This window comes from Larimichthys crocea, chromosome XI (genome assembly GCF_000972845.2).
Source record: "Larimichthys crocea isolate SSNF chromosome XI, L_crocea_2.0, whole genome shotgun sequence".
Lineage (NCBI taxonomy): Eukaryota > Metazoa > Chordata > Actinopteri > Sciaenidae > Larimichthys > Larimichthys crocea.
The window spans coordinates 9,742,168-9,762,082 of record NC_040021.1 but is presented as its reverse complement, the minus strand read 5'-3'; the positions used below and the strand labels follow the sequence as shown (position 1 = coordinate 9,762,082).

The 19,915-nt window shown below is 41.8% G+C and overlaps 1 protein-coding gene and 1 non-coding gene across 4 annotated transcripts in view; one reads left to right on the top strand and one right to left on the bottom strand.

Moving 5' to 3' along the window:
* Nucleotides 1-19,915, bottom strand: part of sash1a (SAM and SH3 domain containing 1a) — a 233,641-nt gene that overhangs the window by 160,394 nt on the left and 53,332 nt on the right. The window contains exons 1-2 of one of the 3 annotated variants that reach the window (XM_027283848.1): nt 7,510-8,172; nt 6,624-7,409 (exon numbers count right to left, since the gene is read on the bottom strand). The exons of 1 other annotated variant lie outside the window; for it this stretch is intronic. In XM_027283848.1, coding sequence (XP_027139649.1) covers nt 6,624-7,127 — 504 coding nt within the window. In that variant the 5' untranslated portion in view covers nt 7,128-7,409; nt 7,510-8,172. Of the gene's footprint in view, nt 1-6,623; nt 8,174-19,915 lie in introns of those variants that run through there. One more of the 3 variants, XM_027283849.1, reaches the window with a different exon arrangement.
* On the top strand, nt 17,357-17,430 carry trnan-guu (transfer RNA asparagine (anticodon GUU)). Its single transcript has one exon. It is a non-coding gene; the product is annotated as a tRNA-Asn (tRNA).

The following is a 19,915-nucleotide window of genomic DNA, read 5'->3' as shown; positions in this document are numbered from 1 at the left end:
GACTGGAGGGTCATTACTGTTGTACATGTAGTGGAACTATAGCAGAGGTTGCTGTTGTCATTATAGCATGCCAGTACTACACTCACAGTTTTTGGATTAAACCGAGCTGATGTTTTCATGATCCACTCCGGTGTGAGATGGTGAAGAAATGTGTAAAAAACAAACATGTTTACAGCAGCGACTAAACATCTAGTTTCTCTGTTTGCTGTTGCTTATAGGGAATCTGCCTTCTGCGTACTAAACGATAAAACGCAGCCTCGAGTTTCAAGACATGAATATTAAAAATAAGTTGTTGTTTTTTTGTCATTCCAGATGTCAAACTTAGTATAGAAATACATTTTTTTTCCCTAATTCAACTTGGATAATCCTTATTTATGGGGTTTCTTTGATGCCAGCTAAACGTGCAACGGTGGCAAATCCTGAATGACACCAGCTCTGTGAATATTTCACCTTATAGCTGAACACACACAACTTAATATACTGAATTGACAAGATTACAGAACTAAATGTGAGCCTACATACCGACGGCATGCTTGTCCAATGACTAAGACAAAAAAGATATACTTTGGTATTGATAATGCAGTCTGCAGTCACTCCTGATGCAGATACTATGGTGGTCATGTAGACAGGCTGTCTGGAAGCTGCTGAAACCTTGGACCAGAATAACTCTGATAATGTATCTGTCATGAATGTGTGTCATCAGGACCTGTTCCCCCCCACACACACTGTGGAAAATGAAATGGCTGTACCGACTGCTTGGCCTGCTTTATTTAAAGCTGTTACCATGACCGCATAACTTAAAGTCATACACATATATTGGAGCTCACATATGTTATTTAAATACAATATAGTATATCTCCCATGGCTGGTGGGAGATTTATACTGTCATGAACGTAAATTCCATTTTTCAACATGAAACAAATGTCTAAATGTTGAGATTATCATTGCTTGACGACTCATGTTAATAAACTGAGAGAAAGCTCAGTGAAGTTTTGTGGAATTGTGAACCGCTCTGTGAAATGTCATCCTCCCAACAAAGTTCACATGTCCAGAGCCTAGAACCCAGTTGATCATGTGAGAAACAGCACAGTAGGAGTGAGCCCCGTCTCACCCCTTCCTGTTGAAATGAGAGAGCCAGCTGCAAATACAGTACAAACGCTGCTTTCCCACATTTGCACATGCTCCCAGGAGATGGCTCTTTCTAAAGAAGAGACAGACAGAAACAAAAAAAAGAGGTTTCTCGATTATTGTTTTTGGCCTAACAGGAGCAAAAATGTGCAAATTACTTCCAACAGATGGGAGAGTGATCACATGCACTTGAGACGATGGCCTATAGAAAATGTAAAATCAATTTGACGTTGATTAGTTGTGGCACCCGCTGAGAACCAGAAGAGTGTGTGGTCCGTTTCATTGTCTCGACTGTGATCACATGAAAGCTTTGTGTTTCGGTCCAGCATGTTAAAAGCATGAGAGGTCAGAGGTCAGTGTGATAGCCATCAGCCCTTGCCACACCCAGCTGCTCTTAAAGAGCTAAATACTAGTCCTTCTATTTTATGTTCAACAAAGATGGTTTAAGAGGCCGTAAACAGAGTTGTTTACCAAAAAAAAAAAGCCACTAAGTGAGTGTACATGTCACTTTTTCCATCTGACGGGAATGTGATCCATCCCACTTTAGTGCTCCATGTCACCCCGCTTTTCTATCGCGTAAACAGCAGCTCACTTTGTTAATTGACTTTCTCTGTCCTCTCAGGACAATAGAGGCTGGTCCTTGACTTCTTTATGACTTCCCCTTTATGAGTCCTCGGTTGATTATGCCTTCAAGAAGCCCTTAATAAAGACTAAGCAAACAGAGCTTTCAGCGGAACGCATGGAAAACTCTGAAGCTGTTGTAAAAGGCTTTCTCCCCCCCTTATGGCGAAATGCCAGCCACAAAGCATGGGGACAAAGATGAAGAGGATATTCACCCAAAAAAAAAAAAAAAACGGGCTAAATGAAAAGCTTTCAATGGAGTGTTCTGCCGAAGCAATGAAAAAGCTCTTAGTTTAGTCATATAATAAGTTGAAATAATGGCTTTCGGTTCAAGCATTTTTTTATTTTTATTTTACAACACACATGCATATGGAGTGGAAAACCAGAATGGAATAAACATAATACTGCAGCTTGAATGGAAATCTGTGCCACTACGTTCAATCAAATTCCATCTCTGCTTTCACCTAAGCTTCACCGTACTTGGCAGTTAGCCTGTGAATATATACATTTTGGGGCACTGCAGTGGAAAAATATTTGAGAACTTTGATTCACACACACATTATATCTTTTGGACCAGAAATAGAAAAGAAAAAAAAAAATAACAATGTATAGAGATATTATTGTTTTTATTTTTTATTTTTTTTATTAAAAAAAGGCTAAAACTGCTCAAATTATTTTTCACACTGAGTTTTGGCAGTCAGCCTGAGAGCCCTTAACAACCATAATGGGCCAACAGAGGGTCATCTTATACAAAAACCTAATTTCCTGCTTGGCAAGAGTGCTAGGACATTAATCAAGATTAATTCAAGAAGAGGCTGTAACAGGAAGTCAGGTGAGTGTTTGGCATGTAAGGTGATGGACTTCCTCTTTTCTTTTCTCCTTTATAAAGCTAATAACAGTCAGTTAAAAGCTTCCTTTCATTCTGCTCACCCCCCCTCGCGACAGACACGACACCTCTGGCTGTCAGCCGCATTTCTTACATTCTTGAGGCCGGTTAAGCCGGAGGCCTCTCATGATTCCCACCCCCGACATTTGATCAGCTGTTCTGTGAGAGTGAGAGAAAGGCCTTGAACATTTAACTCGCCAAAGAGGCGGTGGGGACATCATCTATCCATACCCAAGCACCCACCAAGCCTTGCACCGCCAGCAAAAACAATGTGCCCAAGTATTTACAACCCTCTCTCTCTGCAAGACACCCAGGTTTTTATCTCTGACCCATCGGCACAATGCTGGACACTTGCCTCCGCAGCCCGTTTCAATAGACGGAAATTAGGAATACAAAACAGACCAGTAGTGAAAGGACATGCGGCTCCATCAGCTTCCATACAAACAATGGAGAATCTCCCAATGTTTAGCTTCCACTTCCTCCTGAAACACTGCACCAACAATGAGGCGATATTATGAGTGACTGTGTCCACTGTTTCCAGGTCTCTGGATGAGAACACATCTTCCAATTGTTGGCAGAATTATCCAAAGTAAAAGAGGTATTTCTCTGGTGAGATAAAAGGTTTAAAATGCTTAAAAATCACTGGAGTAAAAAAGGTAATAGGATGCAGTAGAGATGTGAAAATAGTCATATTTGTGCTCATTCACTGGACCTTTTTAACAAATACTGTACAAACCCCATTTCAACCTCAACTTCATTGTTTCCAAAGGAAAATGTGTCTGCAGTGAGGTGAAAGACAGAACTAACAGATTTGTAGATTAAAATAATAATCGCATAAAACATGTTTTGCAAGGATGAAAACATCATATATGCAACAGCAGTTAGTGCCAACTCCTTGTAATGGAGAACATGAAATAAAAGCGGCATAATGTGACTCTAGAAAGCTGCACCGATCTCAAACAAGGTCTTCAAATACCATCAGATACTCTCGACACACAAAAAGGCTCTTTTTCTTGTTTAGGTTTAGGATTTGAAGATACAGCTTTCTCCCTGGCACCATTTACAGTACAGAACCTCTCAGAGAAAATCAAAACAAAGAGCAGACACACTTGCTGTACACTTGACAATAAATACTTTAAATACTTAAAGAAAAATCACAACATCAATAGTTTTACTCGCAGAATATTTCAACTGAATGAGTGAACATAACATTACGTCTACAACTGCACAGCGACAAACTGGCAGCACCATTTTCTCCATGCTTATATTGTTCCCTGATGTGAGATCTAGAAATGTGCAGCCCGTAGCACAAGTGTTTGTTTACATCATGAGAAATAATACTCTCTCTCAGACAAGGGGTCTCTGTGGCCTTGATAAGGATCATAGGTATTTATTACACTCAGCAGAGCACTTCCAGTGAATTGTTTGACAATAATAATAATATTAATAATGATCCAGCGTGCGCTAGAGAGGACTTCTGAATCTTAGCGTTTATACTGACTGATGTTTTTTTTTGCATAATGACAAACGATGGAGGCAAAGCCAGTGAGGGAAAGATGCACAGAGGCCTGTCAGACTACAGTCCATGAAAATCCCTGTGTATTGAGAGCACAGAGGACAGTTTAAATGTGGATGGAGATCTTGGTTATACTATACAATGAACGTCCCTCGAGACTGACATTGTGTGTCCTGTAATTGCCCCGAGTCTGCCTCTCCGGTCTCAGTCTCCTCTGGGGGTGACATCTTGTATCAAAGGCAGAGAAAGGGGAGATATCTACAGACCAATCATGGCCCGGTTAGTCAAACCTCCATCAGCTGGTCACAGCTCCATCTCTTTACAATCCTCTCGCTCCTCCTGGGGAGAAAAGCACTGGGCTGGAGCCAATTCTAAACTGCAGGGTTTTACACACACACACACACAGATACACACACCCGAGAGAGAGAGAGACAGACAGGCAGACAGACAGAAAGACCTTGACCTGCTCACTCCCCTCCAAACCCTCAATGCCAAAGCTTTGGCTCTGAATAAATACAGGCTCCAAAGGGAAAGATAGTTTAACCCTCTGGAACCAACACTTTGTTTCAGCCCTGGTTTGACAGATAATCCCTCGCAAATCCTAAGTCTCTGTGGGACTCACACTGGAATATACAGTCAAAAAGAGCTTACAAAACATGCAAATATCGGAGTCGAAGCTGGTATCGATTTGAAAAGCTAAACTGGAAGCGAGTAAGTAGTGGATGGGCTAAAAGATATCATTGTTTGAGCTGTACAAAAAAAAGGTACACAAAGGTAGATATAATCATGAAACAATATCCCTACGTGACGACCACAAATTCAGGATGTGCTGTGTTTCAGTTGGAATGGTAAGTGAATATGCAAACACGCAGATAATCCAACTGACACACAAACTCCTGGGGCATAACCGGGAGTTTAGAAATCTTAAGGTATACTCGTTTGATTTTCTAAACCCCACCTCTCTTGGTGGAAAATCTTAAAGACTTTAGTATAAATCCACGCATTTTGAAAGAACACATAATCACTCTGGACGATTGTTTCTGCCTTTAATCTGCCGACTTGTTCAAATGCTGAAAAGAAGCTGATCAACAGGTTCTAGCTCAGCTGAATCAAGTGGGCAAGCTTCCCCGAGTACCACAAAGAACATATTCTTATGGCTGCCCTAACCCTGGAGGCTTAGACGACTTAAGTCAGTAATTCCCCATGAGATCATTTCTGTTAGAAATATTGCTATCACTAAATTAGGAAAATATAAAGTTCCAGTATTCAAAATGTGTTTCCAAACCGCCGACACATGCATAGATAAGCACTGGTTTGTTCAGTTCTGCTGATAAACCAACGGGCCTACATTTACTCTAGATTGTTATCATCACTGAAAATTGCACATGCAGCGTCGCGGTTTAATATTCAGTTGTAAACAAAGCTTCATGTTGCTGCATCTCTAGCAAAAAAATAAATACAGAGGGCGTGACCTCTGCTTCCTCAGTGGCCTGCAGACACGCCAGTCAACAGCCAGCCTGCATGTAAAGAGCGGCCATTCAGTGAAGCCCTCTCAGCTGGTAAGGCCTATGATTCAGACACTTCTGAAGAAAAGGTCACTATCAGTCCTATGAAAACAAGAGGCCCTCTCAGTCTGGCTCCGTTCAGGGTTGCAAACAGCCTACCCCCAGCTGGGTGCTCTTCATTTACTGCCCTTGCCATCGACAGCCCATCGCCCATTCATCACAGAAAGAGCCAGGGTTTATATGCTCGTGGGCTTGGTTGATCCACCCACACCGAAGAAAGTCAGCGGACAGGTGAGGTCAGAGTAGATTAATAATCAGTGTGTAAATCTTTCCGCCTTTGCAGGAAATTGCAGCTCCTCAGGATCTTTCTCTCTCTCTCTCTGCTCTCTGCTTATTGATCTGCATCAACTTCATTCCCATCATTCATCCTGAATGCAAGCGCCGACACTTCTGCAAAGCGCGGCAGGGCTGAAAAGCTTTAGGCATCACTGCTGGCGTTCACCTATATGGTTCAGCTTCTTACCTTATTTTGATGTCAAACACATTGATGAAATGTGGCCCTTTACACGAGATGTGCTCTGTTCTGCCTGACAGCCGGCTTTCAAACAAATGATGGATGATGACAGCCTCTTTTGTGCCATATATCGGGCACGTTGCAAAAAACAATCACCTCCATGTATATTCTAAAAAAATAGATTTTCTCCAATGTGGGTACTGTTTTGAAACCCAAATCAGATCTCATCTAATAAATGCTTTACTTTCTTTTCTTAACATTATTTAAAATTAAAAATGTAGAGGGTGTGTATGCATTTTTTTCAAAGTAGATTTCAGACTAATTGAGTTGTGCAGTGTATGAGAATCAAACAGGATGCCCCTCATCCACTGTGTCATGTATGATTTTGGCAGGTGGTGGTCCATTTTGTGCCACCTGGCTGTCATGACCTGTGTCTATCTGGCTTCCTCTTACCTTATTAGAATAGGGAGGCCTGGCGAGGTTGATGCCATCTCTGATGAGCTTATCCCTGATCATAATCTTCAGCTTCAGTTTGGGGTAAATCACCAGCTCCCTCCTGTTTCCCAGCGTCAGGTTCCTCTGCGCGCCCATGTACCCACCGTTGCGCCCAATCCGGTCACTGTTGGGCTCGGTCCAGGACTTGGATCCCCGCAGTTTGGACTCATACTGGTCCACCATGTGACTGGTATAAATCTCGGCTACGGGGGGCATCGGCTCCAGGGTGAAATACAGTCCACTGGCCGTCTCCTGGGCTTCATCTTTGAGTCTCCTCACCGCGTCGTGAATCCTCTGTCTGTGGTGAGGGATATAGACGCCGATGGCATCCAAGTCGGGGTCTCCTATTTGTTTGCAGACCTCCAGGTCGTCATATCCATTATCCACAAAGGACTCGACATACTGGGCGAGCTGGAGGGTCTTGAGCCACTCGTAGACGATGACAGGTCCGTTGCTTGTCATTTTGGCTGTTGCCAGATCGGCTCCAACTACAAGAAGACACTAAAGTGATGGTTACTTTCCCATTCGGCGTTTGAAACGCATTCTAAAGGTTGTTCATATCAACGTGTGCTTTCACAGAGTATTGCGAAAGTAAAGATAACTGGATTAAACTAGTTTTGGATCATCCATGCCAAAGGTTTGGTTACCATCCCGAACCTTCCGAGTCCGCGGCGTTTTAAGACATAACAGAGCCGTGAGTGAATTAAAGGGATCAGCCTGACACACTCGGTGAGGCTGTAACACCTGTCAATATTTACAAAAGAAGAGCACTTCAGTTTCACTTGACACAGCTTTCAAATCCCAAATGTCATTCCAACATCAATTTTTGCCCACGGCCACTTACCATGCGCACCCAGTTCCATTTAATTAAGCCTCTTTAAAAACAAATAGGAAGGCAGTTGCCTCAAACTATTGTCATTCAAATAGCTGCTCGACCAGATTTCGTCCGTTACGCACGGCAACTGCTGCGTCCTCGGAGAAAAGAAAACGTTTTTTCACGGATGTCCTCCTTCCTTAAACTCCTTTGTATCGTCAAACGGCGGCTCGTTGAAGATAACATCCAGATAACATCAAATAACAACAAAATAATGACACCAAGTCCACCGCCGAGGATTGACAGCAACCGCGTCTAACCGCTCAGTCTATGCGTAGTCGGCTTCTTCCAGCCGGCACATCACTACACTGAACTGCAGCCAAGAGCCAACATGCTCACTGCTGCTCCTCTACCGTCCACGCCCCCCCAAAAAAATCTCACTGTACCCATTTAAAAATAGTGATGAGAGTCCTCTTTTCTTTTCTTTTTTTTCCCCTTTTTTATCCCTCCCCTCTCTCAACTTGTCACGCCGCCTCGGGGCATGCCGTGGGTCACCAGGTTCCCACCTACTTGTCCAAAGTTGGTCCGAAACGAAAGCGCACGTTGAAACCTGCTGCACAGTTCAAATGAATATCTCAGCTGCTGGGTTTGTGTCACATTATTATTCCCCTACGATGTGATTTCACCCACCGCACCTCTCTCTCTCTCTCTCCCTCTCACACACACACTCTCTCTCTCACACACACTCATTCAGCATTTCCAAGGTTTGGTTTATCAGCGCGCATGAGCTCCCTCTATGTGGCAACCGGGGAAGTGAAGATTTCGCAGCACTGGGGCTGATGTAATGGGAGTACAACTGAGGTACCACTCATCCACCTCCCTCTATCCACTCATCCAGCCATTATCTATACCATCAGACATTTCATGCAGTTCCTGTTTGACTTTACAACATTGAACGGAAGAAGAAGTGGAGCCTCCAATTGTCTGTATCTAATTGCACCACTGGATGCCATCGGCATTAAGTATGAGTCAAACTGTCTCAGAAAACTGAGCGAAGAGGCACAGACAACTAAAGGGAATCGCGCTTGCTTGAATAAGACCTGTCCACTTTGTCCAAATGGATGCCAGGCCGGCTGCCGCTGATGCATGCTTTATCAAATGTGAGCTGACAGCTTGTTAAGGGTCAGTTTGATACAATCACCATCTCAGCTCTAGCCTGGAAGTGATTTGCCTCGGCCCATTATGACATGCGGCAGGGCTGGAGAACAAACGCGCCGGTCAGGGAGGAGTGGGGATGCATATCAAACGGTCCCGCGTCAGAAACATGCCAAAAATGCATGTTTGAATGTCAGAGGATGAGGTGCGTGCCAGTGTGGATCCTTCATCACGTTCCCAGTCCAATCCGATTCAAGTCAGTTGACACTTTCTGTGATTTACCTGTCCAAGGCCATCACTGTAATGACTCAGAAATGCTCTATGGTCCCTCATCCTTTGTAAACACTTATATAAAAAGAGGTTTGACTGACAGGAGCAACAGAGGTTAAACGTGTGTGGAGTGTGATATGATGCATTACAGCTTGTACTTGTTTTGGCAGGAGAATCTATAATGAATATTCAGTTACTGTACAAACAAATAAAAGTATCTGTTTGTATACTGTAGAACTTCATGTTTGTTGGTACAGCTGAAATATAATGCCTTGTGGCCTTCATAGCAATGCATACAATAGGATGACAAATAAGCTCTACTGCCTGCAGACTAACTAGGAATAATACAGAAGGCGAGGGACAACCTTAATGATTAGCACGAGTTTAAAAAACATGGTATTACCCTTTAACATTTACGCCGAACACAAAACCTATTAGTTTTTTATTCCCAGCTCTCGTATATAGGATTAAAGCTCACACAGCCCTGCTCTCACGATTGTTCTGGGCAAAGACATGTCATTAGATCGGTTACAGGAGCAGGGGATTATGGGAGTAGAGTGACAGATGGAACAAGGAGACTGGTGCTTTCTACGGTGGGTGCACTCGGAGAGCATACTGGCAGTGCCAGGATTGCTGTGTTTCCACTCTGATGCCCCGGGCCATGGAGTGCGACCAGCGGGTGTCGAGAGAGAGGCAAGGGTGGCAACCTAACACGAGTGTCTCGCTGGCTGGATGGAAACACACAGGACTGTTTGTTTGTTTGTAAGGCAAGCATCTGAGTGACATGTCTCCCGTGAAAAATATTCATTGGAGTTAATGCACTGCAGGTGTGTCTGCACCCTATTGACTGTGAGTTTTTATGAAAACTGACAGAATATATTCAGGTTTATTTATAACAAATGCATTAGAACAAGACAATAGCTTAGTGCAGTGGGAAGCTTTTTAGCTTGTAATCAGTGAAACAAAGACGTGTCTACTTTAACCTCGCTACCATTAACTCAAGAGTGATTTTTCTTGCTTTATTTAAAAAGGTTATTTTGAAGCATTTTGAGGAAATAAAAGTATCCATTAGTGGAAAAGTTGCAAAACATAACTTTGTGAAGACAAAATTAAGATTTACTTTCCAATAAATCATCCTGTGACCCCTCAGATTTATTGGGATCCCTTGTGAGGATTTCCATTCCCACTGATTTAGCACATAAAATGTCAGAAAATAATTTTTAAAAATTCCCATCATCTTTTTTGCTGAGAATCCAAAGTGAGGTCTTCAAATTATGTTTTTGTCTCAGAGTCCCAAACCATTAAATATTCAATTAGGAAAAGTAAAAGCAGCAAAATATGAGAAGCTGGAACTCTCACTTATCAAAACTGTCCAAGAGTTTTCTGTACATTATCTTCATTATTTGATCATTTGTTTTAGTCGTAAAATACAGCTTTTATAAATATGGTGGATTTTCAATTCAGCCGAACAATTTTAACTACGCCATCACGTGTTGATATTGCGTGAAAGTTAATACTGTGTCATTGCTTTGTGGTGACATAAAAAGACACTCTATGCCCATTTCAAGCAACAGACCCAGTGCTCTTCCCACTGAGGGTAGCAGCATCGCCCTGGAGCCAGAGCACTGTCGCCACATCAATAACACCCCAATAACCGGCCCTTAATAACATTTGAAATAGGCAGCCCAGAGCATTAGTGCTGGTAAATATGAATATGTGGCAGTGAGAGAGCACATTAGCATTGGAGCTGGTAAATATGTATAGGCTGCTTTGACTGTGTTGATTGAAAGAGTGTGACTGCGGCAGGTTGAGGGAAGAAAAGCTCCAGCAGACACAGCTGGAAGGTGAAGGGAGATAGACACAGCCAGACAAACAATAGCAGCTCCGCTGTCAGCCAAGCTCTCTCTATGCTAATAGTGTACGCTGTGTGTTTCTGCTTCTTTCTGAAAGGGAAGACGTAGGTGTTAGGAGGTGGGGATTTTTGCTGGTTGAAATTTTAGGGTCTCTTTGGCGTTAGATGTCTAGGTTGCACCTTTTCAAGACCTCAATTTTAAAACCCTTTGAAGCAGAGAATGGCTTCTGTCCACCTAGATGCAGAGGCACCATGAAGGTCATGGATGACGGTTTCTAGGTCGAGGCTTTCGCGGGTGCCTATCTGCCAGCCCCTGATAGATGTGTAGACTTCTCCTAGCAACACAGCGGATATAGAAAACACAAATCACAAGTTCATGCTTTGAATCAAATGTGGTCCTGTGGTAGACTTTTATAAGCATGTCAGCTATTTTCTGACCGCCATTCCTACAAGATTTATTGTCAATCTTTCACGTTGTTTAAGTACTAGAAAATACAAATTCATGATTTAAAAATTAAATTAGAGTGGCACTGAACTCAAAAAGACAAATTGAGATGCATTATTGAGTTTGCCTTGTCAAAGTCTGCACATATTTCCCCATCCCTCTCTTTCTGTTATAAATTTAGAGTTGGCTGGAGATGATTCTTCAGGAAGAGCCAAGACTAGAGGAAACAATCCGGGGAGTATCGAGCTGATCGTCTGTGATAGAACAGTAAGTAGTATTCCAATGCTCCTGGATAACAAGTTTTTCATTATGGGAAAAAGTTACCCAGATTTGTATGCAAAAACACAATAACAAATTTGGGAGTAGGAGAAAAACTTTGGGGCCAATTATTATGTGGAGTAGTGTTGTAGCGTACCTGACTAAAATTAGCACTAAATCCACACTGTTTATTGTCCTGGGATGCAATTAAGGGCAAAAACCGAACAACTTATTTTCACAGGCTTAAAAATGAAGGAGCTCTCCCTGGATGGTTGGTGGTCCAGGGTGTCTGTAGTGGATTCTTTTTCAGCCTTCTGGCATCTTCAATGGAAGGGGGAAGGAAAGAGCTTGATCTGTCTTTATGCGCTTTTAATTACAAGCGGCTGGCCTGGGCTGCAACCTCCAGAGACCAGAGGTGAAGCAAGCACGTCAGGACCAGCTGCCACTACGCTGGCAGCTCAATATCAACCTAAACATCCCTAAACCCATAGGGAGGAGGAGGAGGAGGGTGGCAGCTCAGGGTTAATGCAAGGATCGCATGTCTAAGCATGTCATCCACAGACACCTGCCAATCACCGACAGAATCCATCAGTGAAGGCAACAGGTCAGTTGTCTATGTTAGCACTCCCCCAGGAGCCATATAAGTGATGCCATCCATCAGGCTATTACTTTGAGTTGCAGTTGGAGCCAACTTCTCAACTTCTCCCGGGGTCTGGTTCAATAAGAGCTGCGGGTGGTGATGGACAGATCTCCGATCAGACAGTAGTGGTGATTACCTTTAGTGGAACACACAGGTTGATGGAGTGCAGACTTCTTTTCAAATCAACACTTCTACTTCTGCAACTTGGCTGAATTTTAAACTTCAGAACAGGACTGGAAGGGGCCTCGCAGCCATGAACATTTGAAAAAAAATATCTGCAATACGATGATGCAAGATCTTTGTTTTGACTCCGCACAGAACAGAAAGTCTGGCATCCTGTTTTCCCCCTTACAACCTGGTTATAAACTGGCAGTATACATTAATAGATAAAAGCTTTTCCCAGGGAACAAAACAGGAGGCACATAAAAGAGATGAAGTTTGTGCAGTACAAGCAAAGAGACCTACTACAATAAAGTCATTGCTAATTAAAATCACTCGTGGTAAAAAAACAACAGAATTAATTGTATTTATTGTGCTGAGAATCAAAAACTCACATGGCAGGTCAATGAGCTGAAAACACAGACAGAAACTACTTAAAAGGTTAGAACTTAAATATCTTTAAAACATGTTTTCACCATCTCATCAAATGCGACAAAACATGCCAAAAAAAAAAAAAAAATCCACAATTCCCACAAACTGAACCGCAACCTAAGAAACCAAGGTGCTGCTTTGTAGTCTTAAGCTGTTATCATTGAAACCCAGGCTTCACCAAAGAGAGAATTATCAGGCAATATGACTCCTGTTATTGCCTTTGGCGGTACTTTAATAAGAGCCAGCTAACCTATGACCTGAGTTTTCAGAAGCGGAGGTAGTTGTAGGAGAGATTTGGTGGCTCAAAGGGCATGGACATGCCCACAGGAACCGGCACTTAATTCCCAGTCAACTGCACCGATATGCCATCACGGTGAACCATAGTCCATGTAATTAGTATGGACGGCCATGCACCGACCAAGCGCAGCAGCATAAGTGGATTATGTATATATGCAAATTTTTCGACACATGGCCACTGGCAATTTGAGACATGCAACTGTGAGTGGTGATATAATACAGAAACGTGTGGCATGTTTTTTTTTTTTCTTTCGCAATTGGGAACTCGTGCTGAAACCTTGACAGGCAAGCAAAGTTGTTTTATGGTCACGGCTAATTAAAAACGCAGTGGTATGCATAAAAAATATTTGCATTTATAATTTTCACACTCTCTCAGACGCATACATACAAACACACACAGAATCCTCAAGAAACCCTGTAAACACCTGTGGATCTAAGGGTGGAGAATGAAATAAAAGAGAGCTGTAAATTAGTCTGCCTCCTGATGAAATATGAATGCCTCCTCTCCTTCTCCTCTCCTCGGCTGCCTTTAATTACAGATACGGGGATAATATAGAGGGGTGAGCATCTGGCTTGAGCGTCTCTGACAGGAGGTATTGACTTAAGGCAATCCCTTCCAGCTACATCACCCCAGGATCAACGACTAACCTCAGAGCACAATGGCACCCAGAGGTATAAGGTTTAACTGCCAAAGCGGGCGGCTCGCTGAGAGACGACTGCCGAACTGAACATTCGGGAGATCTTTTAAAGATTGTTTCATTGCCGAGGACAGATGAATTGCACCAGCCATGTAATCAAATCCTGAGAGACAATAAAAGACAAGGCGATTGAGAGAGATGGGAAAACGTATCCCAGATATCATGACAGTCCCTTACATGTAGGTGTGTGTGTGTGTGTGTGTGTGTGTGTGTGTGTGTGTGTGTGTGTGTGTGTGTGTGTGTGTGTGTGTGTGTGCGCTAAAGGGAAGGTTTCCAGCTGATGATAAATGAACCGTCATGTGACTTGAGAGAATGTTTTATAAGAATCCCCTCAGCAAAGCAGTGGTGCAGAAAAGCCCAATTAATAAAGATTAGCTCTTTTTTTTCCCACAGACCTCATTTTCCTTCTTAATTAAAACAAGGTGATTGAAAATGAATGAATCACTGTGCAGATACAAGAAGCTGTTGTTTTTTTTCTCTTTATCCATGAAATAACAGACTACTAACAGAATAACAGAAACTTCCCAATAATGATTGATGGCACAAAATTAAATTAAGTAGTGTTTCTTGGATTATAGGTAACTTAATTTCTTGGTTGACATAGAGCAGACCCACTCCTATAGGCACACTACAGTATATTAAATTGATATTAAATTGTGTTTTTTGTATCGTTTAAAGAAAATATAGACATTTAAAGTTATAACAGCATTTAGACTTGGATAGGAGAACTACGCATAAAGAATATATGTAACTAAGCTGCAGGTCCACATATACTCAGTGTCTGTACCTCTGGAGGACCGAAGACAAAAGAGCAATTAGACACAGCGGCCGCTGAGTCTCACCGCAATAAATCTAGTCTCAAATGGATGGGAAGATGATGGCTGCGAGCCCAGGTTTGTTAACATGTTATATTAATGAATAGGGCTGTGAGCGTTTGACCTATCCACCAGGTCTTTAGGGTCTATTTAAGGGTATGATGCAGTATGCATTAGTAGGAAGGAAAAAAAAACACAATAGAGGACATGGGAAATTAGAAAATGAATGTAAAAATAAATACATGTGCAAATTAAAATAATTGAATGAAATCACTACCATCTTATATGAACCTTACTTTACTGCACAGGTCATTGACAAAAGCAACGTGAAAGACGAGGTGAAGTAAATGGGTTATCGAACAGCGGACCCGATGGCTGTATTAATCTCTCAGAGACGATGGATGGAAAAAATAAGGTTAATTTTTCATGAGTGGTCATTATGACTGACAATGATGGCTGTGGATGAGGCATCTCAACCCAAATGATTTCCCAACAAGGGCATGACGCATCAATCAGATTCGATTTCTGACTATGAGCTTGGCCTCAGGACGATCACCTCATCTGTTACAGTACTCTGCAAACATTTTACTTCATATTAAAGAAAAACAGATACTCAAAAAAGAAATATGAGATCATTGGGAAAGAAAACAATCACTTGAATGAGATTACCAGACCTGAAGAGTCCCTCCACTGTCAAGTCTAATGTATATGTTCCCATATAATCAGTCAATAGCAAAGACTTGGGCTTTGTATCCTCCTCTTATTTTGGGAATTGCATTATTATAAATAGACATTCGTTCTTGGAGATGGATGGAATATGATAAATATGATATCACCTTTCAAACCTATGATCATTTTTGTGAAGCTTGTAATCTTTAACTTCTAGTAGTATTTGAGGCTGTAGTGTTTGTGTGAATTTGTTGCATTGGATTACATTGGAGGGTAATGCTATTATTTCATCCATCCTGACCAAAAATAGGATGATAGCCCTTACCCCCCTGACCCCCATATCTATGGAGAGGACCCTCAGGTACACTGATGTAAATTCTGTAATGACCAAAACAAGTCATCTGCAAATGACTTATGCAGGTGATTTCTCAATATGTTGACACAAAGCCCCTAACTAATATCTCCCTCACTGTTTTTGTAAAAGGACTTCGCTCTGCTGAACATTACTTGACCTGAAAAATGTCCTCTCTCAAATAATTCAGCACAGGACTTCATTGAAATTGTAGATTAGCTCTTTTGGAATACATTACTGAGAAAAAGTTCTGGCACTGTTGTGGAAAGTTTGCTTTAAGCTCCAGAGGAAGAAGAAAATATTGAATTTGCAGGAAGCTGCATCCAAGGAAAGGACGACTGGATTTGAGATAAAGCTAAACGCAAATAAATAAAAGCTCACAGGGGGGAGGTAATGCGAGATATTAGGATTGTGCACGAGGGATTTTGGTTGGATGTAAGGAAACTTAAATAGTAGAGTATTCTTGTGAGCATATTTATTAGAGACGCGGCAGGGGAGAAAGTGAAGTGAATTATTTTTTACGCCATACACCCAAATGATTTAAACTGCTTTTGTCTGTTGAAGATACCACAACAACAACATCCTTCAAAGAACTTCTTCAATAATCTCCTTCTCATATTTGCAGCAAACCCCGTTGCGAAATCCCCCCCTCTGCTCTCAAAAGATAACGTACGAGTCTGATGACTTGAGTGTTTTATATTTAATTTTCTGCTCAAGTAAGCTTCTTCAAACATGCCACAAAATTAAGCAAAGAAAAGGCTCTACTACGTTTGATGTATTGCACAGATCCCTGCTGTGGGACCTCAACGTCTCACCTTACAGCATGTATGCACGAAAGATTCATGCATTCCCACGCACGCACGTGCACACACGTACGCACAATCTTCGCCTCCAACCACAGATTTTTTTAGACTGGTCCATCGGGGTCTGGCTTTGGTGTATGGTCTGACAGACGGCGTTTGATCTCAGTAAGACACTGTTCTCTGTTGGATTTCAGAAGCTTGTTTGGACAGATCAGAAGCTGCATTCGAGCTATGGTATTTTATTTAATGGAACGCACCTTGGGCTCATAGGAAATTAGTATGTTGTACAACTTACTTGTCAAAATGGTGATAACACTCTGTAAACACCAAAGTCATTCTGTTCAGCACATGCTACACTATTGTAGCATGGTTATACCAGTTGAGTTTGACAATAACAGCTTCTAGTCCCCCTAGGAGTCTACATGGAATACTGAACACTCGGTGGGGAACAACATTAAATACCCCAGGGGCACCAGATGAAAAACAGACACTGACATATCACTGGCATATCAATGAGATATGAAATACAAAATTTTAAAATGTACAAATGTTAACCCTTGAGAAAATACTATACCTAGTAAATGAACTAGTAAAGAAATGGGAGGTTTGCGAGGGAAAAACATCACAAGCAGTGAACATCATATGACTGAGGGGCAGAATGAATAGACTGCCTCATCTATAGACGCAATCAGTGTCTGTCAGTGTTTAATCAACTGAAAATCAGTTGAGGTGGCGTAAGGCTCGTTTATCCTGCCTGAGCCAATGTTAGCAAGTTAGTTGTAATGAGGTCACAGTTTTACTGCTACATCCTACTACTGCTACAGCAAGGCAGGAAAAACTAATCACTCTCCTGAATAATGCATCCTTCTTTATACGCTGTGTTAGCCTGTAGCACTGACACGTATACCATTGCATATGCATAGCTAAATTAAAAAATACCATAATGTCAAGCCTGACTTTTAGAAGTAAACAACAAATGTGAGTGGGTGGGGCTTGAAGATTGAGGCCACACCTCCTATAAAACCCACACAAGTCTCTGTGGCGCAATTGGTTAGCGCGTTCGGCTGTTAACCGAAAGGTTGGTGGTTCAAGCCCACCCAGGGACGTTTTCAGGAAACTCTTTAAAATAAAATCTGATGTCCATAATCAGTAGTATGACCTTCAGACAAAAAGCGGTGTAGTGGTGAATTGCTGCAGTTATAGGTTTTCTATATACCGATGCGCCCCCATGTCATTGACTGTCTATGTCACTGAGCCATTCGGTAATGATAAAAGCAAGAAGTCTCTGTAGTGGAATAAGTTAGTGCATTTGGTTGTTAATCAAAAGGTTTGTGGTTCAAGCCCACCCAGGGAAGATGACATCATCTTAAACTGGAATCTGGTGTCCAGACCCTTTAAAAGATCTGTTATCAACACCAAGAGTCTGTAGCAGTTCTGTGAAGTTGTACATCAGCATGCATGTGCACAATGACAATTCTAAGATGCTGATGTTTAGCAAGTATCATGCTCATCATGTTCACCGTCTAATCATTTGCTGATTAGCGTTAAATAAAAGTTCTACACTTCATTTGAATACATCTCTTTGGGAACATAAATATCTGTATGGACTTTATGACCATCCATCCCATACTTGAACCAACCAACAGTTCAATGTTTCGAGCAAAGAGAAAACGTGTTTAGGCAGACTAAGAAGGTCTACTCCACAAAACAATACCCAAAGTCCCAAAACCTTTCTGCACAAGGTAACAGCACAAAGGTCGGCACAAAGGTGCTCCAGTGCCATTTAATTTCAAGGTTTGTATTAATACTGACATTTTGCAACATGCTGTAATGTGAAATTTCCACATCTTGACATCTATAATGGTTTATCTGTAAAAGTCCCTCCATGAGTACGTGATTGATAGTGGAATCATCTGGAAATAAAACAAAGTGAGCAGCAAGGGGTCAAATGTTTGAGCTCATTTTCTCTACAGGGCCCTCAACACCCTCAAACCAATTACAGAGTAATGTTCAATGGCATGTGGAAGAGTTAACAGACTGGCAGAATACCAGAATCTATAAGTAGAACGTATCCATCATTATAATAATACTCCTATTTAAATGCATGAACAAATGCTTTGCTGCAGGCGTGTCACATGCATTTATATAAGGGTCTCGAGTTTGTGTTCTGATGGCTGTGCAGATATTCTTTGTGGTTACAGTCAAACAGTAACTAGTGTGTGGGCCTTTGTAAAGTGCCAAGGATGTTAATATTTCAAGGGATCTTCAACTTAAAATTGGCATTGACAACTGAAAGCACAATTTCTCCTCTCAGAGGACACAAAGTTGAAGAGATCCAAATTAATTTGCTTTAAGTCCGTACAGTAGCCTGAACAGCATAAAGCATAAACAAGGTCACACATTCTATGCCAGATAAGAAAACTCGTTTTCTTGTCAGGAGTATTAGGAAATGTTTTCATAAAAACAGTTTCTCCTCGTCTCGTTTCATACTCGTCTGCCTTGCAGCACTGTTGTATTTCTCCCTTTGCATTAAAAAAGTCAGAATATTGGTCCCATTCCAGACGCTGTAAGATTGCCTCAAGCACTGCACATCCCCCAAAGCCTGCTTCATGTCTAAAGCTGTCTGCCTGCTGGGATTGCTTCTTTAGCACCTGCAGCTGTGTTTGTGTGAAATGTCTGGCTGTGTTTTGTAACGGGCTGTTAAAACTTCAGGGTTTGCAAGTGCAAGTACGTCGAGTACAAGCGTTGGTGGCTTGTTATGCACAGATAAGGAGCTGTGATCTTTAGTACAATTGCAGCTAAGTGCGTGAAATATTTTAATGGTCAATCCAGTGTGGACGTGGGCAGAGCAAAATGAAATGCGAGTCACCAAAAGTCAGCACTTTTAAATATCTTTCTGAGCAAAACAGGCGAGTAATGTACTGGACTCCATGTGGGGGCTACACGTTCTCTCTGCTTCATGTTCAGCATAGATCCTGTCTGCCATGGGCACACCATTTGTAATAAATTTTAAACTGGACTGAGGAATTTTTACATATAAATGAACCCCCATTACATTCAAGTTCACACAATATCGATCACATATATGTATGATGATTACCACAATGTAAATCTGTATTTCACAATATATGGAGCTTTAAATCTAGTATCCGTGGCAACTTTCCCCTCACTTTCCCACCAGCAGCACCAATATTCGGCGCATTTACTCACCAGTGGAAGAGGCCCAGTCCATCCTAACAGTAATGGTCGATTAACTTGCCAACCCCTGGCAATAAGCCAAAATGTCTGTAATTCATAGTTGCCCATTAAACAGAATCGGATTATTCTCCAACTCCATCCTCTAATTACTCCATGGAGACACCATCAAACTGCCTGGCCATTCCCTGGAGACAGCAGCATACTGGCCAGACTACAGGATGTAACTAACTCAGGGAATCACTAAGCTATTTTATTAGACTCTCTTCTACCATTTTAAAGCTATATAATCTATGTATATAGACTATACCGTAGTCCTTATAGCAACTGATGAAATGGTTACAGTGTAACACACAGCTGGCGAGACTGAAACATTCCTCTAAATGGGAAGAAAAC